General features: G+C 49.8%; 1 protein-coding gene across 1 annotated transcript in view; it reads right to left on the bottom strand.

Moving 5' to 3' along the window:
* Nucleotides 1-8,942: 8,942 nt before the first annotated feature.
* LOC147122751 (bile acid-sensitive ion channel-like) overlaps nucleotides 8,943-14,556 on the bottom strand; it is a 452,148-nt gene continuing 446,534 nt past the window's right edge. Inside the window, exon 9 of the mRNA XM_086005364.1 lies at nucleotides 8,943-9,532. Within this exon, the coding sequence (XP_085861490.1) occupies nucleotides 9,339-9,532 (194 nt within the window). The 3' untranslated portion in view covers nucleotides 8,943-9,338. The remainder of the gene's footprint in view (nucleotides 9,533-14,556) is intronic.

Genomic DNA, 14,556 nt, shown 5'->3' with positions numbered 1-14,556 from the left:
TCACAGAGATTGGCACTCTGTCAGGTATAGACAGCGAGTTATATGAGTCTTCACAGGATAGTTCACTCAGCTCAATTGAACAGGATCAGATTCAAGTGGAAAGGATAGTTCAGGAAACAGCTCACTGGAGGGCTGTGCTCGAGTCCCAGTTTTACTCGAGGACAGAGATGCAGACTTTAGGAGCCTTCAAAAATAAAACATTTTCTGCACACCAGCAATTATTGAATGCATCCGACTGCTTGCCAGAGAGCTACTGGCACATGTGGGAAAGTGAAAGAATCTATTACTAATTTGTGTGGCATTCTGGAGCATGGCATCAACACTGCAGTCAACCATGGAGTTTGTGGTCAATTCAATGAAAATTTCCGGGTCCACCTTGCAGGACTCGATAGCACCAGTAGTAGCAACTCTCAGGGATGCTTCTACTGGAGCCATGCAGGCTCTGGGCTCAACTATCGTCTCCACCCAGGACAGATTGGGAGATCAAATGGCTTCAGCCACATCATGGATCTCCTACGGTCTGCTCTCCGGCAGATCAGCAGGAGTGCTCAGCCCCAGTCATACAATGGGAGCCAAACATGTTGCCCTTTCTCAGGGTGACAGCATGTCTGTTCACCTGCCACCCACTCAACCAATGTCTGCCCTGGTAACATAGAAACATAGAAACATAGAAGATAGGAGCAGGAGTAGGCCATTCGGCCCCTCGAGCCTGCTCCGCCATTCAATGCGATCATGGCTGATCATCCAAATTCAGTACCCTGCTTTCTCCCCATATCCCTTGATCCCTTTAGCCAGGAAGCCAGCTGTGTCAGACTGCCCTAGCAGCTGCCAAGATACTGCAGTCTGCAGCCGGGTCCTCGCGGGCTTGAGCTCCTAGAGGATTCTGACCATGACCATCTCAACATCAACAGGCTTCCACATCCCATGCTGAGACCACTGGGGAAGCACATTGTAGGTAAGAGATCACTTAAGAAATGCGTTATAGGCTCACTTTTGAGTGATAATTAATTTGTAGGCAATTGTATAAGCCAGAAAAAATATAAACCATTTGAAAACTTTGTGTGCTCTTTTCACAGCTGGTGTCCCTGCAATGTCAGCTAACATATATATCAATGTTGGCATCTGGGTGGAGGTAGTTTATTGGAGGGGGAAGGAAAGGAACAGATGTTGGACATGACTATTAATGCAGTTGGGGGGGTGGGGGTGGGAGGAATTGTTCGATGAGCTGCTGCTGAAGAGCTCTGACTGCAGGCTGGTGTTAGTGCGTCCCACTTCTTGTATCCTTGGAGCCATCTGTGTCATCTGGTTGAAGGTCTTCATCCAATGGTGGCTCCATGTGTTTTTCCCATTGCAGAGCCAAGCTATGCAACACACAGCAAACTTCTATGATACAGGATTCTCTCTCTAAGCTGTATTGACAGAAGCCACCAGACCTATCCAGGCATTGGAATTATTGCTTGTGCGCACCAATGGTCTGGTTTAAGAATAATTGACCCATGGATCTGGCTATAGCACAGCCTAACTGGCGAGCATGGGTTTCTGAGAGGAATCTTGAGACACATGTGCAGGGATAGCCCTTGTCCCCAAGTAGTTAGCCTCTGACTTGTTTGCAAGGGCAAAAAGTGGGGGAATGGAGGATTGGTGCAATATAAATGCATCATGGCAGCTGCCAGAAAAGCAGACGCAGAGTTGAATGATGTGCTGCTGGTGATCACACACCAGTTGTGCTTTAATGAAATAAAATCCCTTGTGATTCATGGGGCAGTGGGCTAATCTACAGGAGCCCACATGGTGTTGTGTGTGCAGTCAATGATGCCCTAGATGGGGGGTGGGGGGGAACTCTGTAATCTGCACAAACCTCAGAGCCCTATACTGCTGTTTCAGGATGTCCATGGGGAACACGATGAAATTGTTTATTTAGCAAACGTGCCATCAGTCATCTGCTTAATACAAGCATGAACTGCACATTGACTGCTGTTGCTGAAATCTCCTGTTGCAGCCTAGAAGGAATCAAAGGCAAAGAAGCTGAGGGTTAAGGTAGTCTTGACAGCAGCAAGCAATGCAGTGCCAGTTGTGGTTTCAGGTCTTGTTGCAGGAGGTGACTCAGGTTCTGTGACAGCCTCCCTGGATAACCACAGCCTCCTTATCCACTGCTCCCCTGAGAGGTGCAGGCATGTGGTGATGGATGGATGTTTTTTAGTCTGGGAGGTGGTTTGCAGTGGCATTCCCCAAGGGTCAGTTTTGGGTCCATTACTCGTTTCAATTTTTATAAACAACCTAGATTCGGGTGTAGGGAGCAGCATTATAAAGTTTGCAGATGATACAAAACTTGGCAATGTAGTAGATAGCAATAGCTTTCAGGATGACATAGACAGGATAGTGAAATGGGCAGAAGCATGGCAGATGGAGTTCAATGCAGAGGCACTTTGGAGGACTAATATGGAAAGACAGTGTACTATAAATGGCACGATTTTGAAAAGTGTAGATGAACAGAGAGACCTTGGTGTGCATATCCACAAATCCTTAACGGTGGCACGGCAAGTTGATAAGGTGGTTAAAAAAGCACATGGTTAAAATGGTAACTTGGGTTTATAAATAGAGGAGTAGATTATAAAAGCGAGGAAATCATGCTGGAACTTTATAAATCACTGGTTAGGCCTCAGCTGGTGTATTGTGGACAATTCTGGGCACCACACTTCAGGAAAGATGTAAAGGCCTTAGAAAGAGTGCAGAGGAGGTTTACTAGGGTGATACCAGGGAGGAGGGACTTTGGTTATGAGGAGAGAGTGGAAAAATTAGGATTGTTCTCCTCGGAACAGAGGTTAACAGGTGACTTAATAGAAGCTTTCAAGATAATGAGCGGTTTTGATAGAGTAGATAAAGTTTTTTCCCTTTGGCGAGTGGGTCAATAACTAGAGGTCATAGATGTAAAATCATTGGCAAAAGATCTAAAGGGGAGATGAGAAATGATTTCACTGGGAGAGTTGTCGGGATCTGGAACATTCTACCTGAAAAGGTGGTGGAAGCTGATACCATAAATAATTTTAAAAGGGAGTTGGACAGGTACTGGAGGATGAGGAACTTACAGGGTTACGGACAAAAAGCAGGGGATGTGGGACTAAACACGACTGCTCTTACAAAGTGCCAGCACAGGCACGATGGGCCGAATGGCCTCCTTCTGTGCTGTAAGTTTATATGATTCTCTGAGTCTATGATATGTAACTCTGGGCCTGTTGGGAAGGTAAGGATTTCTCCTCCTCCTCTGTTGCCATGTGAACCTTCCAGCTCTTGCTGCTACTCCTCTTCCTCTAGTCAAACTGGAATGGCCAAAAGGATTCCCATTATCAGGTGAAAGAGAATTGTCAGTACCCATTTAAGCTTCTTGAAGGCTGTCCCACCACTACAAGTAAATAAACAATTCTGCATCCAAAAATGACAGAGAAATATAGGCAATTGTCTGCCAAAACTTTACAGCGATTTAAATTAGCACAGTTGAGTTCTCCATTAAATACCATTGGAACTGGTAGCTTCCCACCCTGTACTGCCCATTGTGTAGGAATCAGAAGAGATGGATTAAAAATAGCATCCAGGTCCTAATTGGAAATATATTTATTAAGCTCCTAAATAAAAACAGAAAATGCTAGAAATACTCAGCAGGTCGGGCAGCATCTGTGGTGAGAGAAACAAAGTTAAAGTTTCAGGTCGATGACCTATCATCAGAACTGGACAAAGTTAGAGATATAACTCCCACTCCCATTCTAACCTCCCTGTCCTCGTCCTCCTACACTGTTCCAATGAAACTCCACGTAAGCTCGAGGAACAGCACCTCATCTTTCGATTAGGCACTGTACAGCCTTCTGGACTCAACATTAAGTTCAACAATTGCAGATCATAACCACTGCTTCCATTTTTTAGGACAGCAGGTGTTGGTAATGGCCATGGCTCAGTCCCACTCCTGAGACTTGAGCACAAAAATCTAGGCAGACACGCCAGTACAGTACTGAGGGAGTGCCGCACTGTTGGAGGTGCCGTCTTTCGGATGAAACATTAAACCGAGGACCCCATCTGCCCTCTCAGGTGGACATGAAAGATCCCATGGCAAAATTTGGAAGCAGAGCAGGGGAGTTATCCCCGGTGTCTTGGTCAATATTTATCCCATCAAACAACATCATTAAAACAGATTATCTAGTCATTATCTCATTGCTGTTTGTGGGAGCTTCAATAGGTACTTCACTGGCTGTAAAGTGATTTGAGATGTCCTGAGGTCATGAAAGGCACTATGAAAATGCGAGTCTTTCTTTTCTGCTATTCCCATTAACACCTCTTCTGATCCATCTTTTGTTTCATTACTTGACCCATTACCATCTCCCTTTGCCTCACACCATCACCCCTTTTGACATTTAGGCCTAGAAATTCAGTTGGTAGCGCCAGCCGGGGCACGTGGGGCGCGAAGCGGCTAGCGCCCAGGCGCGGCGCGATCTGCGCCTCTCGCGAACTTCAGTGAACATTTAGCGGCGACGCAAAACCGCAACGCCCGCTCAGCTGCGCGCGCAGATCCTGACATCATTTCATGGTGCAACGCCCTTGGTGCGCCCCGAACCGGAACTTCAGTGGCACCCCCCTTTGCACCTGGCGCTCCCAGCGACTGGTTGAGTGGAACGCTGTGGGGCTGGGGGGGCGTTATTTAAAGGGGGCTCTTCCTGCAGTCGTTGTGGTAGCCATTTTGGACCACTCCTTCTGTGAGAGAGAGAGAGATTTGCAGAGAGACAAAGGGAGAGAGCTTTTTGCATTGAGTCAGCGCTCACACAGGAACTTTTGGCTTCTGCCCAGAGCTTTGCAGTTGGATTAATTTTTCAGTGCCATAGCCTTGAGTGGCCACATATAATGGGGGCTGCAATGGGTGGAAACGTTGGGTTTCTCCATTGCATTGAGAGGGCTCAGAGACGCCGAGAGAGAGTGCCAATCATGGCCAGACGGAGGAGGGCCAACAGGCGTCGGCACAGGAGGCCTTACCCTCCCAGAGTATACCGCCAGCACTTTTCCTACCTCAACATGTCTGAGGAGCAGTGCATTCAGAGGCTTCGATTCAGAAGGGAGGTGGTCACTGAGATCTGCCACCTGCTTCAGAGAGATCTGCAGCCTCAGCTGAGGAGCAGGACGTCTCTGTCGGTGGCAGTGAAGGTGACAGTGGCTCTCAACTTCTATGCTACCGGCTCCTTCCAATCCGCTACTGGGGACATTGCCAATGTCTCCCAGTTCACGGTGCATTGCTGCATCACGAATGCCCTCTTCAGAAGGAGACGTCAGTACATATCCTACCCCATGACCCTGGACAAGCAGCAGGAGCGCGCAATGGGATTTGCAGGAATAGCGGGCATCCCCATGGTCCAGGGCACCATTGACTGCACGCATGTGGCTTTGCGGGTGCCTCTAGAGAATGCCAAGGATTACCGCAACCGGAAGGGGTTCCATTTGTTGAACGTGCAGTTGGTGTGTGACCACAGGCAGCTGATACTAGCTGTCAATGCCCACTTTCCAGGCAGCAGCCACGACACCTTCATTCTGTGCCAGACTTCTGTGGCAGACCTTTTCGAAGCCCCAGCTCACCCAGGAGGCTGGCTTCTCAGGGACAAAGGCTATCCTTTGTGCACCTGGCTGATGACCCCGCTCCGTGCGCCCAGCACCCCTGCTGAAGAGCGATACAATGACAGCCATCAAGCGACCAGGAACATCATTGAGCACACAATCGGCATGCTAAAGCAATGGTTCCGCTGTCTGGACCATTCTGGGGGAGCCCTTCAGTACTCGCCTGAGCGATTCTCCCATTTCGTTGTAGTTTGCTGCATGCTGCACAACCTGGCTATCCTCAGGACTCAGCCACTGCCAGCAGAGATTGGAGGACCAAGAGGAAGAGGAGGAGGAGGAGGAAGAGGAAGAGGAGGAGGAGGTGGAGGAGGAGGGGGAGGAGGAGGAGGAGGTGTGCCATTGAAAGACGCAAACCCTGAGCCGGTCAATGCAACAACTAGTTCAAAGTGCAAACATTCACAAATTATTTATTGAACAAACTCTGTGCCCTTCCCGCATGAGAAACAAATACAGAGAAAACCCCTAAAAAACAGTCAGAAACATAACTGGCTTTCACAACCTGGAGACAATGAACAAAAGAGTTAAACAATAATGACCATGATCCTCGGCCTTCAGAAAAAAGCACAACATTTTGCCACACCTCCTACTTTTTGGCCTGCGAGGGTGATCTGCCTCGCTTCCGAGATTGGCCCCTTCCCACCCTGCAGCTCCTCCGCAAGGGGACCCCAGTGGCTGCAGCAAGGCTGGGGGAAGGCGGCTGAGGGTCAGATAGTGAGTCGGCAGATGGACCAGCTCTGGGCCTGGAGGGCCCGGCTGCTGATTGCTCCAACTCTGCTTGGATGGCAGCAGTCTGTCCTACAGGTTGTGGCAGCTGCAGTGGAGGAGTGACAGTGTTGGCAGCAGGAATGCTACCAACCTGACAGAGCACAGGCACTCCCTGGTCGGCCGAAACACTGGCACTCGCACGGGGCAGCACTGAAGCATGCGCAGCAATCTGCTGAAGCACAGACTGCGGGCCTGCTGCGGTGCGGCGAGGGCCCCGGCGAATCCTGGCCGATCCAGCAACAGTGGCAGCAGTTAGTGCTCGTGGCTGCATCAGACCAGCCAGTGACTGCATGGCAGGACTAAGCACTTGGCTGGAAGCCGCCTGTGCTGCACCGAAGTCCTGCAGACTCCTTGCCTGTGATGCACCGAATTCCTGCAGACTCCTGGCCTGTGCTGCCCCGAATTCCTGTACACTCCTTGCCAGTGACTCTATAGAGTCAGGCCTCCTTGCCACTGCAGCCATGAGCTCAGTGTGCCTGCGCTTAGCCTGGGCGCCCATTTCAGCAAGGAGCCGCACCTCCTCTGCGCTCACTGTAGCAGGGCTGGAGGCCACACTCTCCCTCCGGGGAGAAGGCCGCCGAGCTTCCCTCCAGCCCCCCCCCCCGCGTTGCTGCAGCCCGCTGAGCCCCGGAGCTTCACCCTCCTCAGACCCTTCACCCCTGCTCCCCTCCAGGGAAGACGTGTCCCCATCATGGCCATGGGCTGCCTCAGCTGAGGGTGGCACTGATGTTCCGGCTTCCTCTTCCTCCTTCTCGCCTTCTGATTCACTCACAGTGGCAGCTTGAGGGCCCGCCTCCTTACCTGGCAAATCAGCATCTGAAAGCAGGGAGGTGCAAGAGTTGCTTTAGCGTGAGGACAGGGCGGCAGCGAGGGAGGCATGAGTGCTGCAATGCACTGCATTGGTTCGATCGTGGCAAAGGATGCTGGTGTGAGGCACAAGTGGAAAAAGAGAGGTCAAAAAGGTGATGACCTTACCATCGCTGTCCAGGACGGGGTCGGCATCTCCAGTGGCGACGGGGCCAATCAGACGGCCTGCCGTTCCACTCGCTGCTCCAGATCGCCGAGGTCTTTAAGTTCAGGACGGCCTCCCCCGGTCCATTGCTGCTGCCTCCTGTTGTGGGCCAGCTTGCCCTGCAAGAGAAAGGACGGGCTCTGAGTACAGTGTGAAGCCCTGATCCTGGGTGCACTGCCTCCCATGGTGGAATAGCCCTGACAGTGTGAAGCCCTGATCTTGGCTGCACTGCCTCCCATGGTGGAATAGCCCTGACAGTGTCAAGCCCTGATCTTGGGTGCACTGCCTCCCATGGTGGAATAGCCCTGACAGTGTGAAGCCCTGATCTTGGCTGCACTGCCTCCCATAGTGGAATAGCCCTGACAGTGTCAAGCCCTGATCTTGGCTGCACTGCCTCCCATGGTGGAATAGCCCTGATGGTGTGTAAAGTGCTGAATGTGCATGTGAGTTTCATGAGAGGCCCATAGGTGTTGGATGAGGGCTGGGCATTGGGGCTTTCAGGACCCTTTGGCCATAAAGTGAAGTGCACATGCAGGGATGAAGAGGATACTGAAAAGGCTACTCACCCTGACAACCCGAGTGTGGTCGTTGAACTTCTTCCTGCATTGTATTGGGGTCCTAGGAACCATGCTGCTGGAGGTCACTTTGTGTGCCATCTCCCTCCAAGCTTTTCTATATTCGTTGGACAGCGGCCTCCTCCACTGCGCCAACCAGAACCTTCAGGGCCCCCTCACTGAAGCGCTGCGCTCGCTCCCTCACCCTCTCCATGGTCGTAGGCGTAACGATGTCGCAGTAGGTCTGTCCAGGCCTAGAATCAGGGCTCTAATGTGCAGGGCGTGGCTGCAAGCCAAATCGACCTTCCCCCTTTAAGAGGTGACCGGCGCCAGCGTGTCTGTGTGCAATCGCTAACTGGCCACATCTGCGCTGCGCCCGCCCTCGGTGGTAGCGCCTCGGCTCGCCGGCTTAGCGCCTTAGGATAGTCGTGCACCGCCTGTTTTAGCACAGGGGCGATGCAACTCAATTTCGCTGAGGGTGGTGCTAAGTTGCGCCGGGCGCTAATTTTAGCGCGCGCTCGCCTGTAGAGCCCCAAACGTGGCGATACTGAATTTCTAGGCCTTAATCTCTCCTGCTTTCCACCCTATCACTGACCTTCCCTTTTGTTCTTTCCGTCCCCCCTTTCCCTGCCTCTGTGCTTGCTTAAAACCTGTTACATCTCTAACTTTTTCCAGTTCTGATGAAAGATCATCTACCTGAAATTTTAACTTTATTTCAGATTTCCAGCATCTGCAGTAGTTTGCTTTTTTATAAGCACTTACCAGTTTCCGGTGACAGCAGTGGCCACCTAAATCAAGGCCACTCAAAAATCGCAACAGGCGATTTGCAGTAAATGTTTTTGTTCTGCTACCACCCCATTCACACCAGAAAATGGGGCAGAAAGGAAACAAGACTCAGCCCCTGTCTGTCAGTTGAAATTCAAGGGCTTAAATGAACAGCATACATAAATTAGTTATTCCTTTATTTAAAAAGGGGCACAATATAAGCTCAGTTTTGCAATGGCAAAAAAGTGGCTATTCCTGTGAGTATATTTCATTATCTGCTTTTAATAAAATATGGATTGAAATTAGATTTTCTGATGTAGAATGTTTACTTGCTTTTTCATGCAACCTTTTGTATGGTTCATAGCTTAAATTTCTCTTCCTCAATTTTAAACAATAAGAAGCATTTATTCTCAACGCACAAATTATAAAGATTATAAAGAGAGAATATATGCACAGTAGTGCTAGTTTGCCTCATTAAATGTGCAAAATGTATGTAGAGACGACAAAGTGAAAAATCTTTATACTGAATCTTTTCAATTGAAATTCATGGTAACATTACTACCTACGGTGAAATAAACAGTCTCAATTACTGCCATCTATTTAAGAGACATCTGTTTTGTTTCTTTTGGAGCAGGATGTTGAATGTCATTAATCCTATTTGGCACTTTTGGTGGTTTCAGTAGCCAAACTATACACATCCAATAGGATTTGGTGAGAAGGTATTCTAAGATTTCAATGATAGTGATCAAACTTCCACCACAGAATAGGCCGAGTTGACCCCCAATGTCACCTGTCAAAGATAGATGGAAATGATGTAATTAATAACAATAAACTAAGTCACCTATGAAGAAGTAGATTACAGGTAGACTATCCTTTATCCGAAAACCTCGGGACCAGCCGTGTTTCGGTTTTCGGAAAATTTCGGATTTCAGAAGGTATTTTATAAGACTGGGAAATTTGTCGGGGGTGGGGGTCGGCGGGGGGTCGGGGTCGGGGATGGGGGTCGGTGGGGGCGTCGGCGGGGGTCGGGGTTGGCGGGGGGGTCGGGGGTGGGGGTCGGTCGGGGTCGGCGTGGGGGTCGGCGGGGGTGGGGGTCGGTGGGGTGGTCGGGGGTGGGGGTCGGCGGGGGTCGGCGTCGGCGGGGGTCGGGGTCGTGCGCACGACTTACGCTGAACGAAAAAACTTTCGGTTTTCAGAGGATTTCGGTTTTCGGAAGTGCGGATAAAGGATACACTATCCCTTATCCGAAAGGGTGGGGGTCGGGGGGGGAGAAAAGAATATCGGACAGGCCGCTGCAGCTATCGGACGGGCCACTGTATTGTTGGGTTCACTCTCCCCGTATACCTCCTTCACACTGCCCGGCTCGGCCTGCAATCTCCTACCCAGGAGGGAACTCAGTGACCCTCTGCCCTGCTCAGCGTAAGTCGTGCGCCACTCTGGTCATGTCGTGCGCACGACTTACGCTGAACGAAAAAACTTTCGGTTTTTAGAGGGTTTCGGATTTCGGAAGTTCGGATAAAGGATAGTCTACCTGTATTTTAATTTACTATATCCTATTCAGTTGACCACTGCTTTGATATTTCTGTACTGTATCACAATTATTCCAAGTTCTTGTGTTGTTGTTAATTGAACATTTCTCCATTTGCACACAATGTTTTTTCCAAAAAATTAAATTGAGTCATTTACCTGAAGGCCCCAAATTTTCTAACGTATCATTTACCATCATTTAAATTATCCGATTAATTCGCCGCTGACCGCAAAATCCAGGCCATTAATTTTTCATGGCTATGTGACGTTACAAACATTTCAGTATCATGGTCATCATGTCTGGGTGCAACACTTCACTCAGTGATAGCATAATGACGGAGGTGCGGTAGCATAGTGGTTGTGTTACTGGACTATTAACCCAGCGGCCTAGACTAATGATCCAGAAACATGAGTTTAAATCCCACCATAGCAGCTGGGGAATGTAAATTCCCTGTTTTCTCTCTACCACCATTTTTGAATAGTGGGGTTACATTAGCTACCCTCCAACTCCCTCCCTAACAGCACTGTGGGAATACTTTCACCACAACACTGCATCAGTTCAAGAAGGCTGCTCACCACCACCTTCTCAAGGGCAATTAGGGGTGCGCAATAAATGCTGGCTTTGCCAGCGACGTTCACATCCCCACAATTAATTTTTTAAAACTCAATATAAATCCGGTTGGAGAGTATGGTTGAACACATTATTATCCCAATTATTAGAGCTGTTACGCTTGAATTGTATAAAACACTAGTTAGGCCACAGCTAGAGTACAGTGTACAGTTCTGGTCACCACATTACAAGAAAGATGTGATTGCACTAGAGAGGGTACAGAGGAGATTTACAAGGATGTTGCCAGGAGTGGAGAATTTTAGTTATGAGGAAAGATTCGATAGGCTGGGGTTGTTTTCTTTGGAACAGAGGAGGCTGAGGGGAAACTTAATTGAGGTCTATAAAATTATGAGGCGCCTAGATAGAGTGGATAGGAAGGACCTATTTCCCTTAGCATAAAGGCCAATAACCAGGGGGTATTGATTTAAAGTATTTGGTAGAAGGTTTAGAGGGGAGTTGAGGAGAACTTTTTTTCACCCAGAGGGTGATGGGGGTCTGGAACTCACTGCCTGAAAGGGTGGTTGAGTCAGAAACCTTCATCACATTTAAAAGTACTTGGATTAGATACTTGAAGTGCCATAATCTGCAAGGATACGGACCAAGAGCTGGAAAGTGGGATTCGGCTGGATAACTCTTTTTCAGCCGGCACAGATATGATGGGCCAAATGCCCTCTTTCTGTGCCGTAAATTTCTATGATTCTATGATTCTGTGACATTATTCTGGGTGCTATGCTTTGGGCCTGGATGTTCCTAATAAATCAACCCATTTTTGAGCCACCTTCAGGTGGTCTGGCGCAATAAAATGAGGTGGAGCGAATCTCTGCTGAAACTGGCCACCATGATTTCCCTCCTGTGACCCCGCTGTGACTCGATCATCCCACTGGAAGTGTGCCCTGTTGCATTTAAGTTAAGCAGGGGGTTAATAAGAAACTCCTTGGGGGAGAAATTTGTTTGTTTAGCGCCTCACGTTAGCGCCACAAGATGGTGCTAAAATGCCAGTCGGCACTCTACCGCCAACTGATGGCACACACCATATCTGAGTTGCTGGTAGCACTACCTCAAATTTCACTCGCCGGGGACATCACAATCACGAAATTTATGATGTCAGTGAGTGTGCAACGCTCACTTGACGCCCAATCTCCCAACTTCGTTTTGGCCACTGCAGTTACCAGCTGGAGAAAGCAACGACAGGTAGAGGTGGCATGCAGCAGCAGGAAGCCGGCTCCAGTGACGATATTTAAAGCGATCCTCACCAATCACTTGCACCGGGCAGGTGTGAGTGGCTGTGTGCTACTTCCTGCAACTGCAAGAGTTTTCTTTAATTATTTCAAGGTTATTTGGTATCAGGGAGTGTTCTGGGAGTACAAAACTTCCTCGTTATTTTTGAAATGCTTCAACCTACAGTACTTGCAAAAAGTCATGGGGGCTGTACTGGCAGTCGACCTCCCCTTCCAGGAGCTACGGCAGAGGGAGTGGAGGCAGTGAGAAATACGGGAACATGTGACCAGAGGGAGGAGGAGAGCCATCAGGGCTCCCAACAGGATTGCTTACCCTCTGAGGGTATTCCGACAGCATTTCTTCTACCTTCAATTAAGCAGTGTCTTAGGAAGCTCCGCTTCACCAAGGAGGTGGTCACAGAACGCAGCCATTTCCTGCAACCAGACCTCCAGCCTCAGACCAGGGTGACCACAGCTCTCCCAGTGGCAGTCAAGGTCACCATCACTCTCAATTTCTTCACCAGCGGATCCTCCCAGTCTGCAGCAGGAGACAGAGCTATAATCTCCCAGTTTGCCATCCATCGTGGGAGGTCACTGATGTTCTCTATACCAGGAGAAGGAATTACATTGGTTTCCCGATCACCAGAGAGAAGCAGGGCGAGCGTGCATGTGGCTTTTCCAGAATAGCAGGCTTCCCCATGGTACAGGGAGCCACTGACTGCACTCATGAGGCTTTGCGGGCACTGTATACCAATCCTGAGATCTTCTGTAACCGCAATGGCTACCATTCACTTAATGTACGGTTGGTATACGACCACACATGGCGAATCCTCAATGTCAATGCCCGCTATCCTTGCAGCAGCCATGATGCCTTCCTCCTGCATCAAACGAGTGTGCCAGCACTCTTTCAGCCACCACGTCAAGCTCGAAGGTGGCTGCTCGGAGACAAGGCTGGTTCATGACTCCCCTCCGCAACCCCAACACTCGTGCTCAGAACTTATATAATGAGAGCCATGCTGCCACCAGGAAAATCATCAAGCTGACCATCGGTCTACTGAGATAATGGTTCCACTGCCTTGACAGCTTGGGGTGAGCCCTACACTACGTGACGGAGCAGTTCTCCCATTTTGTGGTGGTCTGCTGCATGCTCCAAACTTGGCCATCATGAAGGTGCAGCCTTTGCCACCAGGGATTGCAGGACCGCCTCAGGAGGAGGACGAGGGAGAGAGGGAACAGGAGGGAGGGAGGAGTCAGCCACACAATCGGCCTTCCGGATGGACTGTCCGTGACTGGCTCATGAGATTCTGAATCGCATGAATGAAACCCCAGATACCCATAGTTCACCACATCCTCATCATGCCATCCCTCTGTCACGCCATATCACAGCATCCTCCTGAAATGAGAGACAGCACAAAAGATTCCAAACACAATTAATAAATTTATCTATAATCATCTGACACAAATTTACATGCATACTATAAACTAATCACCCTTGTGCAAGCCCTTAGTGTCTGTCATTCGTGTGCCCTTTCCTGATCTAGTGCTCCGAAGCAGTGCTCCCCCAGTGGCCACAGCACGGTTGGTGGAAGGCTGCTGAGTGTCCGTGCGGGAGACTTCAGATGGCCTTGCAGGATGACCTCGACCAGCTCTGGACCTAGAAGGCCCGGCCATAGACGGCACCACCTCGGCCTGTGCGGCAGCAGTCTGGGCTGGCTGGCTGACAGGCAGCTACAAGGGCAATGGCAGTGTGGCAGTGGTGGGAACAGGAATGTTGTCACCTTGAGAGAGGACAGCAGGGCCCTGCTCCAGTGACTGCCACTCCCCCGGGGAGGCGCCTCAGCTTACCTAGCAATCTGCTGCAGCACAGATTGCTGCCCTGCTGTGACACCATGAAAGCCCCGGTCAACGGTGGTAGACCCAACCACGATGGCAGCAGTCAGAGCTTCAACCAGAGATTGCATTAGAGCAGTCTGAGCTTGGGAGTCTTAAAGCTGAGACTTTAAGAGAGCAGTATGAGCTTGGATGCCGCTAAGCAGAGACTGCATAACAGCAGTCTGAGCTACCACTGCAGCACTAAGACTTTGGGTCGATTCCACCTGTGTTGCAATGGAAGCTGCAACATCGCACATCAGGCGTACCATCATGTTTGGGTCACCATGGTCTCTCTGGGAGTGTTTCTTTCATTCATTCCTGGGATGTGGGCGTCGCTGGCAAGGCCAGCATTTATTGCCCATCCCTAATTGCCCTCGAGAAGGTGGTGGTGAGCCACCTTCTTGAACCGCTGCAGTCCGTGTGGTGAAGGTACTCCCATAGTGCTGTTAGAGAGGGAGTTCCAGGATTTTGACCCAGCAACAATGAAGGAGTGGCGATATATTTCCAAGTCAGGATGGTTTGTGACTTGGAGGGGAACTTGGAGGTGGCGGTTTTCCCATGCACCTGCTGCCCTTGTCCTTCTAGGTG

This window comes from Somniosus microcephalus, chromosome 2 (genome assembly GCF_052327205.1).
Source record: "Somniosus microcephalus isolate GS21.2 chromosome 2, FLI_Smic_1.0, whole genome shotgun sequence".
In the NCBI taxonomy this organism is placed as follows: Eukaryota; Metazoa; Chordata; class Chondrichthyes; order Squaliformes; family Somniosidae; genus Somniosus; species Somniosus microcephalus.
The sequence above is the reverse complement of the archived record's forward strand: the minus strand, read 5'-3'. Positions and strand labels throughout refer to the sequence as shown.